At 40.0% G+C, this 21,026-nt stretch overlaps 1 protein-coding gene across 1 annotated transcript in view; it reads left to right on the forward strand.

The window, feature by feature from the left end:
* The first annotated feature begins 1,822 nt into the window (after window positions 1-1,822).
* The window catches only part of RAB38 (RAB38, member RAS oncogene family), a 56,175-nt gene continuing 36,971 nt past the window's right edge, over window positions 1,823-21,026 (forward strand). The window contains exon 1 of the mRNA XM_045555663.1: window positions 1,823-2,129. Coding sequence (XP_045411619.1) covers window positions 1,928-2,129 — 202 coding nt within the window. The 5' untranslated portion in view covers window positions 1,823-1,927. The remainder of the gene's footprint in view (window positions 2,130-21,026) is intronic.

Genomic DNA, 21,026 nt, shown 5'->3' on the forward strand with positions numbered 1-21,026 from the left:
CCAAGGTGGATGATGATAAACTAAAAACTGTAGTGGAAGCAAATTCATCTCAAACTATGCATAAATTAACAACAAGGTTTGATGTTATTATTCCAACAATAATAAACCATTTAAAAAAATTGACATGGTAAAGAATCTGGATAGATGGGTACTACATAAATTAAACAAACATCAAAAGAAAAATTGTCTCGAAGCTTGCCTTTCTTTGCTGTCACAACATAAAGGCAAGCCATTTCTATACCATATTGTTACATGTGATAAAAAATAGATTCTTTTTGACAATCACAAGCATTTGGTACAATGACTGCATGAAGATAAAATGCTGAAACACAGTCCAAAACCAAATATTCATCAAAACAAGCTAATGGTGTCTGTTTGGTGGTCCAGTCCTGGTATTAACCACGACAGCCTCATAAAGCCTAGTCAGTCGATTACAGTGTATGTCTAAACCAATTGAATCAAATGATGAGAATGTTTGTGATTAAACAGCCAAGATTCAACAGACAGGCCAAGCTTCTTATAAGACAATGCTCGACCACATGTCACACAAACAACGCTGCTCAAACTACAGAGACTGGACTTAGAAATTCTCTGTCATCCAGCATATTCACCGGAACTTACAGCAAATGACTACCACTTCTTCCAGACTTTGGACCACTTCTTACCAGAAAAAAATATTCAATTCTCAACAAGCTGTGGAAAACACCTTTTGCAATTTCATTGCCACTTGCTCTCCAGGCTTCTTCACTGCTGGCATAAACAAGCTTACCTGTTAAGATGGCAAAACTATGTCAATAGTTTAGGTGCAAACTTTCATTAATTGTACTGCTTCTTGTTTGAAATATAATAAACTAAACTTTTGATTCAAAATCAGGCATTTCATGTTTACTGCCCCAATAATATCAGCCAAATAAATGAATGAAAAAAAAAATCTTTGGTGCTTGAAAGGCCTAGGTTTGAATTTGGCTTTTTTCTTACTAGCTGGGTACATTATTTAAATGCACGGCCATACCTTACGTAAAATGTCTAGTCCTTGGCTTCCTCATTTGTAAAATGGGAAGAATAATAGTACCTATTATTAAGACTGCTGGGATGATTAAGTGACACAATGTATAAAAACTCTGGCACATAGCAATTGCTCAAGAAATGTTTGCTATTATTATTACTTATAATAATCTGACTAGTTATTTAAATAAAAGAGGGTAAGAGAGGAGGCTAAAAGTCATGAATGCCCTCAGCATTTTCAGCCCAATCCTTGTCCTTGTTAGACCATTACAGTTGAATGGGTGTGACAGAGCTCTCTGTTCACACATGCCAGGTGCTGAGAGGTCAGCGTTACCATTTCATTAAGAACAGGTTGGGGGAGCTCAAATGACTTGTTGGAGGTTACTCAACTCAAGACCGGGGTGCTCAGGACCCAAGTCCAATCAGTCGTTCTGCCTCCTGATCTTACATTCTCTCTCTACAGTGGGGGGTGGTGGCAGGGCCCTGTGGCCTCCAGAGATCTGCGATCAGAGGGACCTTTCACTGACCATCCCCTCCCAAACAGTACTTTTTGACACTCAGTTTTCTCCCACGCACAACATGGAAAATAAAATCCACATCTCACACGTTTGTGGCAAGGAGCACCGGCGAAAACAAGCTCTTTGGAAACTCTAAAGCGCTGTACAAATAAGTGCTGTAGCAGACAATAGCACAGGAGCCCCTTAGTTTCCAGTCCCGGGAGTCGCTCCTGTCTCCACCCCCAGCCAGACCGCGGAGTAGGAAGGAGGATTAACCCCTAGGGGAGGAGTTCCGCCCCTCGGCCCCCGCCCCGCCGCCGCCGCCTCTCCCCTGCGCCCACGCTGCGCTGCCCGGGTCTCTTTCCTGCGCCGAGCCCAGGCTGCGCTTCCCGGGCCCCGCACTGCACGGCGGGCCGGCAGCCAGGATGCAGGTCCCGCACAAGGAGCACCTGTACAAGCTGCTGGTGATCGGCGACCTGGGCGTGGGTAAGACCAGCATCATTAAGCGCTACGTGCACCAGAACTTCTCCTCGCACTACCGGGCCACCATCGGCGTGGACTTCGCGCTCAAGGTGCTCCACTGGGATCCAGAGACAGTGGTGCGCCTGCAGCTCTGGGACATCGCAGGTGAGTGCCCGGGATGGGGTCCAACGGGGGGAGTCCATGGGCAGCGGCTTGCGGCGTGAGATCCAGATCACTAGGTTGGCAGGCAGGAGACTTTTCCTGGTGGTTTGGAAACTTAGTTTCAAAGAAAAAAAGTTTTTTTGCTCTAGCTGAAACTTCAAGTGCATCCCCCGGTGCTTTGGGGCTATTGCTTTAGCTCCCCAACCCGCACCTTCCCCCAGGATCTCTCCACCTAGCGCAGGCCTCCCCGGGGAACCAGAGGGAGATTGTCTACAATTGCATTATCTTCTCTTCTCGACGACTCCAGCTCATTTTCTGGGCGCCGGCAGTCCTGCCAGTGACGCGCAGCCTGTCGTGTCACGCACGTCCTTAAGTGCCAGAGCCGACGGAGGGGAAGCCCCTAGCCTGGTCAACGGCAGCAACCGGGACAGTCCCAGGCTGGCTGGAGTTTGCCCATGCTTGTTTTCAATCGCTCGTTTTATCCCAGATTTCACCACTTTACCCTTCCGCCCTTTAGTCAAGGGAGTTTGAGGTTTTTTTGCCTTGAGGAAGCCAAGGAGTTTTCTGTGTATATATCAGGGGCAAAGTATTTCTCTCTCTCTCTCTCTCTCTGGCTTTATGTCTTCTAGCAAAAGGAGGTTGTATATATATTTTAAGGCCACTTTTGTGTAAGGGCCTATGATAGCCATAAGATTTCTTGATTTGGCCCTAAAGTTTTCACTTTGAGATCTGGAAGATGAGTATTTATTTATTTACTTACTTACAATGGTTTAAAACAGAATTTAACTCTCAGAGTTTTTACCAGAAGTTAGGTCCAGTCAAAAGTCAGGGTGCAAAGTGTCTACTCCAAGAATGAATCCTTGGGCTAAGGCTGTTCACAACCTGAGAATGTCCAGTCCCTCACTACAGATTTTGGCTCCGCCACTATCTAACCTGCTCAGTGGCTTTGGACGAGTCCCTTCAGCTCAATTGCATCCCTGTTAAGTGGAAAGGGCTTGGACAATGAAGTCTCAGGAACCTTCCTGCTTAGAAGTTTTAAGGTCCTCTGGATTCTCCATGGACCACTTTAAACAGTCTCCCTTCGTTTCTGACTGTTCCGTGGTCTGTGGCACCAGGATTCTTTCTTTCTAAGTGCTGGACCCAAACTAGCCACTTCTTTTTCAGGAAATTAGTTCATTTCAGCTGGTGCATTTGATTGGAAACGTTTTATCAAGGCTTGAAACCAGAACAAATGTGGAAAATTTCTCAGAGGACATTTCTGGTCTGGGGACTCTAGTGCCTCATTAATCATTTTCTGCTAGGTCTTATGATAAAACTCTTGGCATGTGGGCAGATTCATGCATTTAGGATCATCTTCAGCAGCTCTAGTAGCACAGGGGTTATCGGAGACCCGAAGATGTTATCAGCCACTGGGCTTTTTCATCTAAAAAAATTCCCTATGAGTCTGTGCACTTTGTTGTTGTAAGTTTTAGTGACTGGACACTCTACTGGCTGCATAAAAGTCTCCAGGACTCAGATTTAGAAATAGCTTACTGTTTAAAAGGGGTTGTAGCTATAATTTGGACTTTTGTGTCCAATTTAAGTAACAGTGTGATATCAGACATGTTGTATGTCTGTGGGTCTCAGTTTCCTCACCCAAACAGGGGAGATAGAGGCAGAAAGTCATTAATAGTCCAAATTCCAGCGTCCAACTGCCTCTGTCTGAATCCCTATTTTTCTCCATGTGTAGCAGGCCATCTAAGGTAAGTTCCCTAACCTCTTTGTTTTAGTTTCCTGATCTGTAAACAGAGAGAATGCTTTCTTCCAAGAAATGAGAACCAACAATGCTAGCTAAAGACGATCATGCCTACTAGCTGGGAGATCTACAAGCATTGTTATTATATTAGCTGCCATTTTTTGAGCCTGTATAAATGGTAGGCTAGGAGGACATGATATATAAGTGCTGATTAAGTCCTAATAAATTGTGATTCCTGTATTACACATATATTTTGTCCCCAAATACCTATTGCCATTTTCAGCTTTACCCATTTTAAAACATACTGTCAGGAGCAATTTAACTCCCAATCTTGCAAATGCTTCCTGAGCCATGATTCTGGACTGAGGTTGCCATGGAGGCTGGACTCACAGAAGTCTGTGTAAATGAGAAATCTGAAGTCATGGGAAGTCATTTCTACTGATACGCGGTGGGGTGGGGTGGTGGTGTTCTGTTCAGCATCTCAGCAGGGAGCTTCTTTTTCCCAGACCTCTAATGCTCCATGGAAACCTGTCTTTGGCAGCCTCCAGCCCAACAGTGAATGACGTGAATTTACAGAGTTTTTTCTTTTTATAGATTAATTAGGAAAAAAGAAAACAAAAAAAGTTCATACTTGGGACTCTTCTTCCTTACTACTCCTCAAATCCAGATACTATAATTCTCCAGTTATACTTTTAGAGAGAGCTATACAATTTTGTCTAGAACTCTTTTTTTTTTTCCAAGACAGAGTCTTGCTCTGTCATCCTGGGCTAGAGTGCCATGGTGTCAGCCTAACTCACAGTAACCTCAAACTCCTGGGCTCAAGTGATCCTCCTGCTTCAGCCTCCTGAGTAGCTGGGACTAGAGGCCCATGCCACCACATCTGGCTGATTTTTCTATTATTTTTTTTTTAAATAGAGGCAGGGTCTCACTCTTGCTCAGGCTGGTTTTCAACTCCTGACCTCAAGCCATCCTCCCACCTCGGCCTCCCAGAGTGCCTAGGATTACAGGCGTGAGCCTCCGCTCCTGGCCTGTCTAGAACTCTTGATGTGCTTTTGAACTCCGCTGCAGGCACTGGGGCAGTTATACTAGTAGTAGCTAACATTTCTTCAGCATTTATTCTTATAATTGTCCAGACATATTTTATGTTGAATTTCCAAGTAAAATAGCTGGTTAGGTGTTAGTTCTGGAATTTAAAATTTGCCTGTTAAATCCAACACCCAGGTTTTTAACAGCTTTGCTCTAGTCACCACAATTTAAATATAGAGTACTTCAGACATAGTCAAAATATACTCTAAATAATATATGTTCCAAAAATATAATATTGGACATTGGCAAGCCATGAAATCTTGCTGGATCTTAGTTATTTCTTGCAGTCTCTGTCAGCAAAATGTTATATTGTCACTGTGCCCAGGGTATAGGTAGCACATGGTAAGTTATTCCAGCTTCTTTACTTACTACCTTTGTGACTTTCCCAGTTACTTAGCCTCTATGTCTTGGCCTTCTGTCTGTAAAATGGGTGTAATAATACCTGCATCTTAGAATTGTTGTAAGAATTAAATGAGGTAATTCATGCAAAGCTGTGTCTGACACATAATAAATGCTAAACAGTTACTAGCTATTTTTCTTATTATTATAATTATTATTACAAACTTCTCTCATGTACATTTTCCTACTTGATCTTCCCAGCATCACTGAGGGTGTAGACTGAGCAGATGATGTTAAACCCAGTTTATGTTAGAGAAGATCAAGAATCAGAGAGGTAAGGGACTTGCCTAAGGTGACGAGTAGCAGAGGAAGGACAGGAACAGTAGGTCTGTTTAACTTCAGTTTATAGATATAGTCTGTTGGTCATCAGAAAGTCTGACTCTAGAATTAAAAAATATAGTAGAAAATAAATTAGGCTGGCAGATTATTGAGAGCACTTCTTCACCATGTGAAAGTTTTACTGCAGGGCTCTGTTAAATAATAAATGCCTCTAACTACTTAAAACAAGATCACCTTATGAGAAAAATATTTCCATGCAGGACACATCTATACTAATTTTCCCTACCTAAGCCATGGGACAAGGAAGCACAGGAATACATTAACTGTCCCAGAGGCACAATAACGGGGGGCAGCTGGGCCCAGAGTCAGGAGTCCTTGGGCTAGCTGACTTTTCACACCAGGGGCTACAACACTCACTTGGGTCACAGCCCTATGTTGTTCTGAGTTTGTAAAGTGCTTTCAGGTTGTGAAATTCACCTGAAGAAAGGGTTTGGACTTGACCATTTCTTCAGTACCTATTTCTAAAGGAGTGAAATTCTCCAAGGAGTTTAATAAGAAGGGTATTAAATGTCAACATAATAGATCTAGGAATGTAGAAAGAGCTAAATTTGGCAACCATGTGTCAAGCAAAAAAAAAAAAAGAACACGTCAAGTCTAGACCATACTCTGCTGGGCTGCTGGGCAGTTTATTGCCTTGTTTCTAGCCTGGCTAATTATAGGTTTTCTAAATGCCATGTGAAATAACCTGCTATGCGCTTACAGGTAAATAATGTGTTCATGGAGCAAAAATGGTGAACTTTCAAGGTAGGGCAAGGGATATGCGGAGAGGGAATCTCGGAATTTCTTGCAAAGCAACTGGTAGAGTCTGCATCTGTCATACACATATGGGCCATAGGCCTGCAGGACATGTCCTATCATCCGGGTTTTAGAGGACCAGTTCTGACAAGAAAGCAAATAGCAGCTGGAGCAAGGAAAGCTAAGTCATTTGAGAAAGGGCGGGAATGGGAAGGAGTAGCTCTGTATGTGTGGTTGGTTTCTCCAGAAATGTGTATATAAAGTGCCTGGTATATGATAGGCACCGTGCAAGGTGAGGGGAACACAAAGAAGGATAAATAATTGAAAAAGACAATCAAGTCTGACAATCAGTCGTGACCACAGTTTAGTGGGCATGATGACACAAAGGTAAATCACTGTGATAGTGAGTAAAGACTCTTGATAGGGGTAACTTCACAATACCTTTGTGGTGCAGAGGGATTCTTGCCCACACCGCATTCTTCTACTCTCTGAGACTAAACCAAGGAGGTTGGACAAAGCCTCTGAGCCAGTGTGATATTTCCTGGGCTCTTGCCTAACAACAGTTATTTTCCGTCAGTGACTTCAGGGCCAGACAACTTGGGACAGAATTTCATCCTCTGACTCTAATTCTGTCCCCTTCTCCTGAGGATCTCATTCATTCCCAGGGCTTCAAACTCTATGCAGATGACTCCAGGACTGTGCCTATGGCCTTCTCATGAGCTTCAGACTTACAATTCCATCTTCCTGCAGAACATCTCCTTTACGATATCTCACATACACTGCAAGATCAACATGTCTCTAATAAAGTTTTCATTAAAACCAGGATTGCTTCTCTTCCCCATTAATAAAGTAATATGTGCTTAATGTAGCACAAGTGGCAAATGTAAAAGAAAAATAAGGCAATATATGTAACCTAAACATTTGTACCCCTGTAATATGCTGAAATAAAAAAAAAAGAAAAGAAACAACAAGGAAGGAATAAAACCAGAATACATTCTCAATTGCCCCACTTAATGATTAGTATTATAGTAAATGATACTATTTATATGTCTAAACTAGACATCTTCCCCCACTCACTGGAATTCCTAGTTTGTGTTAATTGTACTACCTTTCCCCCAGTCACTTAGACTTGAAACCTCTGCCATCTTTCTCCTGCTTGACCCTCACATGTCATCAGGCTCCAAGTCAGATGGCGAATATGCTTCTCCCCCTGACTACCCTAGACCAGGGACAGCACTGCCTTCACTTACCTGTTCTGCCATCATAGCCTCTTGGCCAGCTCTAATCTCCTCCTCCTTTAGTTCTCATGTACACGGAAGTCAAGTTTATCTTCCCAGAACATCATGTTTGTGGCTTCCCATTGCCTATGGATTATATACACCATGATGAGAACAATGAAGGGGACAGGGATACAGGTTAGGGGGATGATGACTAGAAAGAGAACAGATCCAAGTCACAGAGCTACTGAGAGGGGGAGGACTTTGTAGAGTCCTCTTCAGGAAGGAGTAACTGGAGCCCTTGAGGCCTGGGCAGGTCAAAGGGAAACCCAGGGGTCTGTCTCATTGTGGTCTTCTTGTCAGCGACCTAGAAACCCTCACTGAAGACTGAAGTGCTACTTAATTTGCTTTTGTTTTATTTTATTGCATTTTTATTTTAAAAGTATTTTAAAAACTTGAATAGTTGCGAGGTGTAAGATCTTGCCTGGGAAAATCTATTCATTCACTTAATAAGGAGAGGGATTTAGGGATGATTGAAACTGATTAGTCTTTTCTCTTATGGACTCTTAGATTTTGGTGGGGCATAAAGATATTTCAAAATTATCATGGATGGAATTATTTAATCACTGTTTTGATAAGTGCTCTGTAGGGAAAGTATCAAGCGCTAAAAGAAAGTCAACAAGGGGACTTAACCTGGCCCTAACATGGAGATGCAAAGACATAGTGAGGACTTCCCATAATCTGACCTAGCCGGAGATTACGATGTGTGAGGAAGGAGGTGGTGAGAGGGAAGCAGCAGGCAAATTAGGAAAGGATGGACATGCTAAACTGAACGTTGGAGTAGTGGTAGTGAAAATGCCTTATACTTATCACTCTACCAAAACAGTATCTGCAATTTAAACACTATAATAATTCTGGCAAATAGATCCTCTTTCAGTTTTATGGGTGAGGAAGCTGGGCCATGTATAAGTAGAACATGACACCTGGTACATAGGTGTTGCTCAGTAAAAGTGGTTTGGTGCTAAGCAGTCACTGGGGTTGGCACTAAAGTCATTGCTCACCTGATGTATTTTTTAGAATAGATGTCTTGAGCTACACTTGGAACCCTTTCTCTTCCTCTTCTGGTGATTCACTTCAGGGAATCCTTCAAAGCTTTCAAATCATTGAGAACCCCTTTTATTTCTTTCACTTTCTTTCATTCTGAGATGCACATTCACAGAGAGATATCATGACTCTGCTGCTCCTGGGGTGGGAATCAGGTTTATTCTGGTGAGGGAAGATCCTCATCTTCTATGTTGTTCTACCAGAGTGGTCTCCTTCAGCTTGGCAAAGTCAAGACTGAGACTCTATCCTGGAGTTCCAAAATATTGAGTTTTACTGATTTTTGCAGCTGCTCAGGAGTTTGGTTAGGAAGTTAAATGATCTTAAGTTACTCCTTGAAAATAACTCAGGTTTTAACTTCCACCATTCTCCTCTCCCTTTGGTCACCCATTCTCAGGCAAATCCTATCTCTTCCATTAATACCTTGTGAAGTAACTATCTCATCCCACTTTTCAATAGCCATGTCATTGTCACAACTCATCTGAGCTAGCGTGGCAGCCTTCTCATGCCCTCCCCTCCTGCAGCTTCTCTGCCCATCAGTTTGTAATCCCCAGTGCCGATACTCCTCAGCACAATGTCTTTCTCCAGTTTGATATTCTCCAGCTTGGCATCCTTCAGGAAGACCAGCATCATTTTCAGAATTAAAGGCTGAACTTTTTAGCATGAAATTCAAGGCTTTGCATGATCAAGCCTCAGTCACTCATTCCAGTCTCATCTGTGATTCTTGACCATTTCAGGTGTCTTACAGTGGCCCCAATTTACCTACCTTCTCCTTTATGCTGTAGCTCACACAGTTGCCTCTGGCTAAAAGCACTTTCCTCTATGCTTAGATAACTCCTATGGGTCCTTCCTCATTCCATCCATGTCACCTTCTCTAGAAAGTCTCTGTTGACATCATATGATTATGGGAGACCCTGTTTCTCTGCTCCCCGTAATATTCTATGCTTACCTTAGCCCAGATTAGAAATCCTCTACTACTCCACTGGAATGTCTTTTCCCTCCCAGCTGTATCCCTAGGTCCTAACACATAGTACTAGACATTTAGTAGGTGTTAAGTAAAAAGTTTTTCAGTCAACTGTTACAACATTGCCTTAATTCTAATACATATCATTGATCTAAAAATTTTCCATCAAACAAAAATTACTTACCCAGTTGTATGCATGATTGAAAGACTTTATAATTTTACAAACATTAACATATAAAAAAATGCATACATTTTAGAATTGAGAAAGATGGTAACTACATTTCTTAAGGAGGTATTCTATATTTTTTCAACTATAAAAACTTGTGAGTAGCCTTAACTACCATTCTTAAAAGCTGTGCTCCTTCATTTAACAAAGTTTTCGTAATTTGGAATGAAATAGCCTTCATTTGGAGGTCATATGGGAAAACTACATTTTCTTTATGATTTTTGGATACATTATATAAAGTAGTAACCTCTCAAAAGGTAATTTTATGGAGTTAAAATCTTGAGTACTCATCAGAACCACACCAGTCATTTGGGAGGTGAGGAAGCTTGATCTGGAAGGGAGGTGGCATTAGTTTCTCAGGCCACACAGCTTATTAATGCTAAAACTATTAATAGAACCAGAACACAGGATTCCCTGGCTTATTACTGATGAGGTTTGAAGAATTAAAAACTTATTTTTTGACACCAAGTGTTTTGATGCCATCTTAAGCACTGAGGTACAAAGATAATTGAATCCTTGCTATTCCTCGTTCACTGCCGTGTTTACTGCCTCTGTGCCTTCGCGCCTGCTCTTCCTGCTCCTGTGCCCTTCTCTTTATTTCCTCTATCCAAATCCTACTATGCGTAAGGCCCATCTGAAAGGGCAACTCCTCTACAAAGGCTTCCCCGATTCCCCCCCTGTCGGTAGTAGCTTCTTTCTCCCTTGAATCCCATGCAACTTTTCTTTCCCTCCCTTGTAGCTCTTCTCCTGTTAACTTTCTATTAGAGTTATTTTGTTCCTGTCCAGATATCCTTCATGATTTTTAGCAGACTCTGCCACAAGTTACTTGTTCCATAATTTAATGAAATGATTGTAGAGTCAGCGAAGAAGCGGAGAAGGAGAAAATGCCAAGGAGGAGGATGAACCAAGCAAGGACAGGCTTTTTGGAAGCAAGAGGTAGAGAATTTTAAGAAAGGGATAGTCAAGTTTCAAATGTCTTCTTACTTTTTGCTACATTTTTGTAGTTCCTGTTATGCTGATGCATTTTTTAGCCTTTGTTCTTTACCATTTATATTCAGATTTAACTTTTAATTAGTTTATCAGCCTTGCATAAAACTGCCCTCTCAAGAGGAGTCATGAAAAAGTTAGTTAGCTTCTTCTGTACCTTCTTAGTCTAATGCAAAGAAAATATGTATAGTGTGGGGAAGCAAACAAATTTCAGTGTCACTTATAGAATGAAGTTTAAAAAAAAAAATGACTTAAATTTGTGATTTAAATTATTTGTTGGGAGGACTGTTTTCCTTTAAAATATAATGTGCTATTAATAGCCATCATTTATTAAATGTCAGGCATAGTGCTATGCATTTATTAATATATGCATTATTTCATTTACTGCTCACAATGAGCTTATCTGGTAGACAATTTTATTAACCCCATTTTAAAGATAATGGAACTATATTAGGCTATAAAACAGATAAATAAGCAGAAAAACACATACAACTTTTTCAAAGCCTCAAAGATAGGGGCAGTGCTGGGAAATACACCAAGATTTGTCCAGCTACAAATCCTATTTTCTAACCACTCCATTCTACTATTTCCTGATGTACGATAAACAGTCCAATATTTTTCACATTTGGATTATTTAAATTGCATTTAGAAAATGCAAATTATATATTTTAAAGGAGTAATTTATTAATTTTTGAAACTTTACACTTTGGGATAGATCTAAGAATTGAATGAGTGGAATTCTTTGCACACATCATTGCTGACACCATGTAGTTCGTTTGGTTTAATAACAACCATCTTTGTATACTATTTTTAGGCAGCAAAACCACAGTTTCTGAGGGACACAAGTCTCTAGTTTAAGAACCAAAGCTAAGAATAGCTGTGATGCCTGTTGGTATGAGAATAAAAATAAAGATTTATATGGTGGTAGAGGGAGCTGTGTGCGTGTATTGTGTGGGGGCTGTGGCTGTGTGTGTGGGTGTTTTAAATTTAAAGAAAAAATAGACTAGGCTTTAGAGGCTAAAGCACAAGTTCTCAAACTTCCTGTGTTTACCATATCTATATCCTTAGTCTCAAAGTAATTTTTTCATCATGCCTCTAGGCCAAAAGAAACACCAAACAATTCTGTCCATTAAATAGTTAACACCAAACAACTTAATAAGTATCATGTTCCAACAACTTAATAGCCATAAGTAAAAAGTAGAACACATACATTAAAAGGAAATTATTTTTATTTTGTGTTTAATAACTACAGCTTACTGTAGGCACGTGCGTGCCTTTGGCCATGGAAAGAAACTCTCAAATCTTTGAGTCAGAGTGGACACTACCACCGTCATTTCCTGTTTCACATTGATTTTCACATGATTTTTCCTTTTTATCGCAGAAACTTCCAAAAACCTAGTTTCAAAAAGATATGATGACAATAAAAGGAATGTAGTGTTACAACTGTGAACTGCCTCAAGCTGCCAGTTCCTGAGGTGTCTGATTGATCTTGGTACTACTGTGCTTGCCTTGAAATTACAAAATATCCTATTGTACCCCTGTGAGTTTGCTGTGGCACCCCAGAGCACCTGGGCCTACATTTTGGGAGTTATAGCTCTGGAGGAATCTGGAAATTCCTGAAGAGTGAAATGTTTACATTACAGGATCTCTTGTGAGTTATTTACAAAAGTATCTTTAAAGGATACTTAGAGGTATTGTCTCAAATGTTAAGTAATTTAAAGATAACTTTTTATTTAATTCATTTGAGCTTACAATTCATTGAAGGTATTTTTAGGTTGTTTATTTCATTACAAATAGGAGATGCTGATCCTTCTCTCTTGGTCGGGGGTGGGGAACCTTTTCATGTTGGGAGGCTGCATTAATTTAATCAAATAAGACTGCATTCAAGAAACTTCAATTAGATATACTTAAAATGTATATTATTTTGCAAAAATCTAACTACTATATACTTAATAATTTCAAAAAATTAAAACTAGTTGTTAATTTTAAGTTAACTAACCTTTTAATGACTTTGTCATGTCTGCTTTTTGTTGGAAATCATTTGAATATTTGGTTGCAGCCTGGAGGTCCGCAGTTTCAATTGATCCTCTAGGTGGGTATCAGTCATTTGTGACCTTAAGGGTGTCTTGATTTGGGGTAGGTAGAGCAATGTAGATTCACAGCAATAAGTATTTGAGAAGCAAGAAAGCATTTTTCGGGCATGTTGCTGAAGGCATGGGTATTCTACTGCATTTTTCCATTTTTCAATTGAAACTTTCTTAGCATCAAACAATGACTTTGAAATGTCAGCTACTGAGAGCTCAATCAATTCCATCTATAGTTCTTTAGGTGCCTTGGTGATATCAACTAGGTGCGGCTGAAATGCTAATTTGAGTGTGATGTCATGATTCTCAAACTCAGTGAACCTTTCATTGTATTCTGCAATTAATACATCTATAACAACTGTGTATTCTTTAAATGATTCGCATATATCATCCTGCTCATCAATGACCTTTGCTAACTGGGCAAAATGTTCATCTAAAATTTCCTTTTGAAGAAGAAGTGTTTTGAAAAAAGATAGCTTTTTTTGAAATGCTTGGATTTTTTTGGTCACATGTCATACAGACTCACTTTTACCTTGCAAAGAAATATTCAAGTCATTTTGATTTCACATGATATCACACAGACATGCTGCATCCCTATAGAAATCTTCTTTCAATAATTCACATTGCTCATTCTGTCCTTCATAAAATTTAACTATCTGTTATCACAGAGATAAGGTTTTGGCTAACACCTGTTCCCGTGATGGCCCACACACTTTAGAATGATAAGGCAAATCCACACTGAATACCTCCTCCTTCAATTTTAGCATGTTATGAAACTGACAATGCTGTGTTGCATTTGCAGGAATATAATTAACATACTTATAACTTGTTGCAAAGTGTCACTTAAAATAGTAGCTTTAGCACAGAGATTTTGCTGATGCAAGATACAATGAAAAGAAATGAGAGCATCTGGATCTGTTAATAATTTTTTTATCTGTGTAATAAACCATTCATGTTTTCCTGTCATGGAAGGTCGCATCGTCTGTACATACACTCACTAAATTTACGAAATTCAGTCCAACTTCACAACATTTATCTTGAAAGTTGTTGAAGATATATATTCCCCGTGTTCTGTTCATATGAGTGCCCAAAGCGAGTAACTCTTCTTAGCAAAGAAAATCTTCTGTTACGACCTGAATGAAGTATAAAACCTGTGCCAAGTCAGTAGTATGAATTGATTTACCCAAAGTGATTGGATGATATATATTTTCCTTTGAAGTATTGCATGAAGTTGTTCTGTTATGTTGAAGGTTAATTCATACCACCAATCAGTTATGGTTTTCCTTGAAAGAGGCAGTTCTTTGTACTTTGTAATGTTATTGGGGTTTAAACATCCTACAACTTTGACAATGCATTCTTTCACAATTTCTATGTCAATGAATGGCTTCCCTTTTTTCCTGATTATATAAGCTACTTTATAAATTGCTTCAGTGGCATTATTTCCAGGTCTTATTGCTGCTTGAAAGAATTGTCTTTGCTTTTACTTCTCATATTTTAATTTCTGCAATACAACTTTTCATGCCTCTCCCTCTCATTTAAAATATTTGTGGTCCTTATGAGTGTTACAGTACAGATGAACATTGAATTTCGTTAATGTTGATATTGCAGCATCACAAAGCAAGCAAATCACCTTATCTTTAGTAGAAACAAGATAATATTGCAATTCCCAATCCTCATTAAAAAGTCTGTTTTTTTCCTTTGGTGTCTCTTGGTCTTCTTTGACATCATGGGCTATTAAGCAGACAGAATTAAAAAATACTGTTGAGCTGTGCAACTATTCACAAATTCCACTTCAAACAGAAATACAGTGCATCGTTGTCAAAAGCTGAGAACAGACTGGCGTACTTGACCCCCATAAACTCTGGCCAACTATCCTCGTGTGGTAGTGGTGCCAGTCAGGCGGGGGAAGTTAGAACTAAATCATGAGTGTAGCAGCTGTCAGTTTAGCCCTTATGGGTTACTAATGTTGTAATTGTGCCAGCCAATCTGGGAGGATTATTTCATTGAAACGTATTTTATTCTTTGGTGTTTTAAATACATTCGTTTAAAAAATAAAATTATGAAAGACAAACAAAAATGTATTAATAAAAGAAAAGGATTTGTTCTGTAAAATTTGGATTCAGTCAAAAGGCCACACTTAAAGACCTAGAAGGCCACAGGTTCCCCGCCTCTGATCTTGATTCATGCCAACCTCTCATCTGTGACTTGGTTTCATTCCCTTTCTTTCTCCGCTGTTAGGCCTTACATTGCTATGTGATCTTGTGTCTCCATCCAAATGAATTGCTAATGTTCACTTCAGCTGGTAGCATTGGACCCCAGTCTAAAATAATTCTGACAAAATATCCATTGAGCTACTGTACCAGCAGTCATTTTCACTATATATATATATACCCTTAAATTGCCTTAAATTTAAATATAAATTCAGAATTTAATGAGAATTTTTTGAAATTTATTTTAAAAGTAGATTACTATAAACCATATGCCTTTCCTTCTAAGAATATCATTTATGAACACCTAGAAAACCAATATTTACTTTTTATGTCATCTTATTCTCTTATATATTTTAGTTTAATTCAATATGCTTCATCTACTTGTTGAATAGTGGCAAAATTTGCCTGTAAGAGATAACAACCAGAAGTAAGATGAAATGTGAGCCATTGTTTATAGGGGAACTAAAGCAATTCCCAAAAGAGCTTGAGTGGTTTTGAATTGTGGACAGATGTTTTTCAAAGAGGATTGTTAGAATGAGCAGGAGCTCAGTAGACATAGAAAGTAAACAAGTTGGTTGAAAGATCTTGTTTTATTTAGTTTACCCCTTTCTCTGCTGGGGCTTCCTCTTGCAAATAAGAAATCAATATTAATTGTTACTTCATTATGTAAAGAGTGCTTGTATTACCAGTTCCATTTTATTCTGGAAGTCCGTTGTGAGCATAGACTGAGATTCTCTGGGAGTGCATATGCTGTGGAGAAACAGGGCCCAGTAATAGAGTAATTCAACGGGGGGCTCAAGGAATCTACAGTGTAATCTGGGACAGAGGCTTCAGAGGTTTGCAGTGCACAGAAAGCAGTGCAAGGCAGGGCCTGATTAAACGGCCAAGCAAGTGATGCAGTCAATGCTGTGGGAATATGGAGCGAAGAAGTGAGTGTGAGGCCAAGCAGGCAGAAAGGTCTCTAAGAAGGTGGAGCTTGGGTGCAACCTTGAGGAATGGGTAGGATTCGGTTAGGTGGAGAATAAGGGAGAGAGTATGTTTCAGTGGGAGTAGGTGAGTGAAAGTGAATGAAAGCAAGAAATAGGACTTAGCAGTGCCTAGCACATCGTAGTTTGAGGGTATGACCTCAAAAATCCCCTAGGAGGCCGGGGGGTAAGGTAAATGAACTTTTTTTTCTACTTGGCAAACACTTTTTCATCTTTCAAGAGCCCCTCTGAAAAATCTGTTCCCAATTTTGGACCACCCAGGCTACTGCTCTCTTTTTCCCTAGGAAATAGGAACAAAACTTCCTCACAACCCTGACTCCCATTTCTCCCCCACAAACTATGGACAGCTATGTGGACGTACTAGAACAATCAAAAGTGTGGTAGAGTGTTTGATGCAATGAAACAAACAGATCCTAGGTAAATGTTAACAAGAGCCTTAATGGTCTCACTTATAGGTGGGTACACAGGGGCTTATAGCGTGATACAATGGACACTGGAGACTCAGAAACGGGGAGGTTGGGAGGGGAGAGAGGGAAGAAAAACTATCTGTCAGTTGCAATGTACACTCTTTGGGTGATGGGTATGCAAAAAACCCACACATCACCACTATATAATTCATCCATGTACCCCAAATCCACATATACCCCTAAATCTATTGAAATAAAAAAAGAACCTTACAATAAGAGAAATTGATCAATAGCAATGATTTTTGTAAAAATAAAATTATATATTTCATTCAATTCTAGATATTTTATTAGAAATATTTTTATAAAATGGATAAATTACAAAAATTTAAATTTAAAACAATATTCTGCGGTACATGACAATGTGAAAGGAATAGAATCTCAGTACTTTTTCTGTAAGATAGGAGTTTAGTACTGGTCACCTCAAATGAACTAACTCCTGAACATTATTCACATGATATGTATTTCTAAATGTTTTGAATTTTCAAGATATTCCAATATGTGTATATTTATAAGATGTCTCTTGGGGAATAGTTCAAATTGTTTTAATCACAGGATCACAGAATGTTAGCAGCCCAAACTCCAGTTTTTGGCGTCTGCTATAGGCAGCAATGAATCTCTTAAAGTGTTTAATTATGGAAATGATAGGGCTTCAAAAGATGAATCTGGCAGAGGTGTGCAGTAACAAGTTGAATCTCCAGCCCTGACCTCCGCCTGGAACTTCAGACTCATATATCCAGTTGTCTACTCAACATAGACGCCTAGCAGACACCTCAACCTTAGCAATTCAGAATCCTGATCCACCCCCACCAAACCTGTGCCTTCCAAGCTCTTCATCTCAGCTAAAGGCAACTTCATACCTGCAGTTATTCAGACCCTGGGGCACATACTTGAATCATCTCATACTCTACATCCTATCCATCATCTCTATCTCCAAATACATCCAGAAAAACAACCAATTTTTACCATCTTCAGCACTACCACTGTGGTCCAAGTGATTAAGTCTCGCCTGGATGGTTGCAGTATTATAACTTTCAAACTAGTCACTCCATTTCCCACCTTGACTCATGTAAGTCCTTTCTCAGTGAAGCAGCCATAGTTATCCATTTACTCCCATCAGTTCATGTTTCTCATTTGCTCACAATCAGTCCTTCAGTTCTTTCCTCTCTCATGCAGAATTAAAGGCAACAACCGTGCAGTGGCCTGAAACTGTCTACAGTCTGCACCCTGTGATCTGCCTGCCTCATCCCACACTCCTTGGACCCTTGCTAAGTCCTCTCTACCCAACCCAGTTTCCTTGCTGTTCTCCAAGCACTTGCTAGATACATTTGTGCCCCAGGATCTTTGCACTTGCTGTTCCCGCTATCTAAAACCTTCTTCTGCATGATATCCATAGGGCTTACTCATTTAGCTCTTTTTGGCCTTTGCTCAAATAATATCTTCTCAGTGGGGTCTTCATATCCTACCTGTTTAACTCTGCCCCTAGCCCTAGCATACCCTTTTCTCCTTTCCTGCTTTATTTTTCTCCATAACACTTTTCACCAGATAACATAGTATTAATTATATCTTACTTATTTTTTTTGTTTGCTGCTTATCTTTTTCCACCAGAATGTGATCATCATGAAAGCAAGGATTTTTTTTTTCTAGTTGCTAGAACAGTTCCTGGAAAATTATAGGCATTAATAAATTTTTTGTTAAATGAATGAGATGATGTGAGATGAAATGAGACAATTCTAGCTAGAGTGATTTCAGTAGGAGTGGAAAGAAAGTGATGAATGCAATAGACATGTACGGAAAACTTAAAGACTTGGTAACCCTGCAAGTATCCACTGAGAGAAGGTTAAGGAATTGAGGGTTATTCCTTCACTCAGTGCAGGGATCTTACTGAATGCTCACTGTGTACAGAGCGCAGTGCTTGTTGGGGGTGGAGGGGCTGCAGAAACGGTTGTGGCTGTGGGGGCAGCTGGTAATTTTGTAGGGGAAGATTTCACTGGGATATACACTTAGGTGACTTGGGAAAATGATTAACTGACATGTTTCTGTCACTGGTTTGGTGGTACAAAGTAGTGAAGAGAGAAGATAAAAGAGTTTCAGAACCACTATTGGAGTGTCAGATGGGCTTTTAAAAGCTGGCAACAATGGCTCTCACTAGGATGTTAGCTTGACTTTGATCCTAGTATGTGGGTTTCCCCTGAGCCTTCAAAACCAGCTTAAGCTGTTATAATTTCTGTGTCCTTTGTAGCAATTAATATAATTTGACTTTTTTCTTCTAGATCATTATGCAATGTCCATATTTACTGTGGGTTTTGTGTTTAGTTCCTGCCTTTCACATTATTACTCCTTAGAAATATAGAGAATATTTTAGTGGCACTTTTAGGTCTACTGATTGTGCCATGACCCCAAAACACATATTATTTGGAAGAGTAATTTGATTCCAAGGGATTATTTCTTAAGAAGATGAGAACAATTATGAAAACAAAACATTCTAGCCTGAAACTTGTGGCAACAGCTATATACATAACCCTGTTGGAATAAAGTTAATTTTCTCCTCCAGTGAATGTCTATTGATTATTTACTGGAAATGAGAGTTGAGTATAGAGTAAGTACATCAGTATGGAGTGGTAATTCACAAATTCATGGTAATATATTTTAGAGGAAGGAGAAACCTTAATTTCAATTTATTTCCACCATCGTAGCTTAAGTTCATTGGATCTTTTATTCTGTATATGAAAGATGGAGAAATAGGCCTCAGGCTTTACAACTTTGAAACGTGATCAACCTGCTCTCCAGGATTTTCAATGCCATGGTGGAGACTGAAGCATGAATATAAAGCACGATAAGTGGTGATGGTGTGGGATAAAGAAAATGCTGTGGGATCGTGAAGAAGAGAGTCAATGACTCCAGCTGTCAGGGCATGAAAGGCTGCACAGATGTGGTGCGATTCGGGGCACAATGGAGGGAGCCACAGGATCTCATTGGACAGAGTGGGAGTAGAGATGAGGAGGGCATTCAGGCTTTCGAAAGAGACATGTAAAAAGGCAAGGAAATCCAGGGAGGATGTGTTTTAGAAAGAAAAAGTAGTAGTCCGTTGGGGCTTGGCCATGAAACACTTTGAAGGAGCTGAGAGGAGAAGAATTTGGAAGAGTGGTTGTAGCCAATAGATACACAGACTTACACGTCATGTTAATGAAGGTCTTTTCCTTAAGCATGTAAGAGTCATTGAATAACTAAAATAGCAGAGCATAATGATAAGATTTGCCTTTTTAAAGTAGATTCTAATAGAAATAGAGGTTTTAAGACGAGATCATTCACTAACTTTACCTAGGGAGTGTTTAAAAATTCCTGAGCCGCACACAAAACCAATACCTTAAGAATCTCTGAGTCGTGTGGCCCAGGAATGGATATTCTTTAAATACTTGGGGTGATTTCCTATGCTGCCAGAATGGCACCTGTTGGAAGAACTGTGTTTACATTTATATTTATATCTATATTTATATTTGGGGAGAGAGAGCCCAGATGCTGAGAGCTCCACTGTGGGAGATGCCAGGGGTCCAGGTGAGGAGCTATGTGGGACTGCATTGGGGCAGTGATGACGTTGGTGGAGAGGAGGGGGCAGAGTTAAGAGCCACTTATTAAGTAGAAGTGTTGGTAGGATGTTGGAGACCCTTCCGATGAGAGGGTGAGGAAGGAGTTGGAAGATGACTCGAAGGTACCACTCTGGGAGGCGGTGTTGGTGAGATGCTGTGAACCCACACTGGGAACCTGGATATGGGAGAGAGGGGTCCCAGAATTAGTAATTTAGTGTAGAATATCCCATCCATTTTCCTTATTTTACCAATGAGGAAACTGATGCTTGGAATAGTGCAGTGACTAATCCAAGGTAAGCGATCACAGAGGGCTTTTTTCCCCATCTTCCTGAAATGTCGTGGCCAACAGAGCTAGTTGGCTAGGGGCAGCGTGGAAAAAGAGTATGCCTAGTTAATAGGAAACCAGCCATGCTTCCAGCCATTGGTTTTATGCCTGTCTAGAAGATTCACTGCGTGGTTCTGCCTACTGAGAGCATCTATATAGCACTAATTATGAGGTGGAAATATCATTAAATACACATTATGGCTGTGGTGCTTGTGTGTATTTTTGACTGAGTCTATAACACCAAATGGACCATTTCAGGCTCTTGGGACAGAGGACCAAAGTTTGATTTTATCTGAGGCATGGGAGCAGGACGGGGCCTTAGAGATCAGCCATGCCAGCTTCCTTTCACAAATAAGAAAACTGGGTCCCAGGGAGAGAAATGCATTTGCCTAAGGCTGCTCTGGTGAGCAGTGATTAAAATTAAGACACATGTCCCATGTCTTCTGACCCCTCAA

The sequence above is a fragment of the Lemur catta genome, chromosome 7 (genome assembly GCF_020740605.2).
Source record: "Lemur catta isolate mLemCat1 chromosome 7, mLemCat1.pri, whole genome shotgun sequence".
Classification (NCBI taxonomy): Eukaryota; Metazoa; Chordata; class Mammalia; order Primates; family Lemuridae; genus Lemur; species Lemur catta.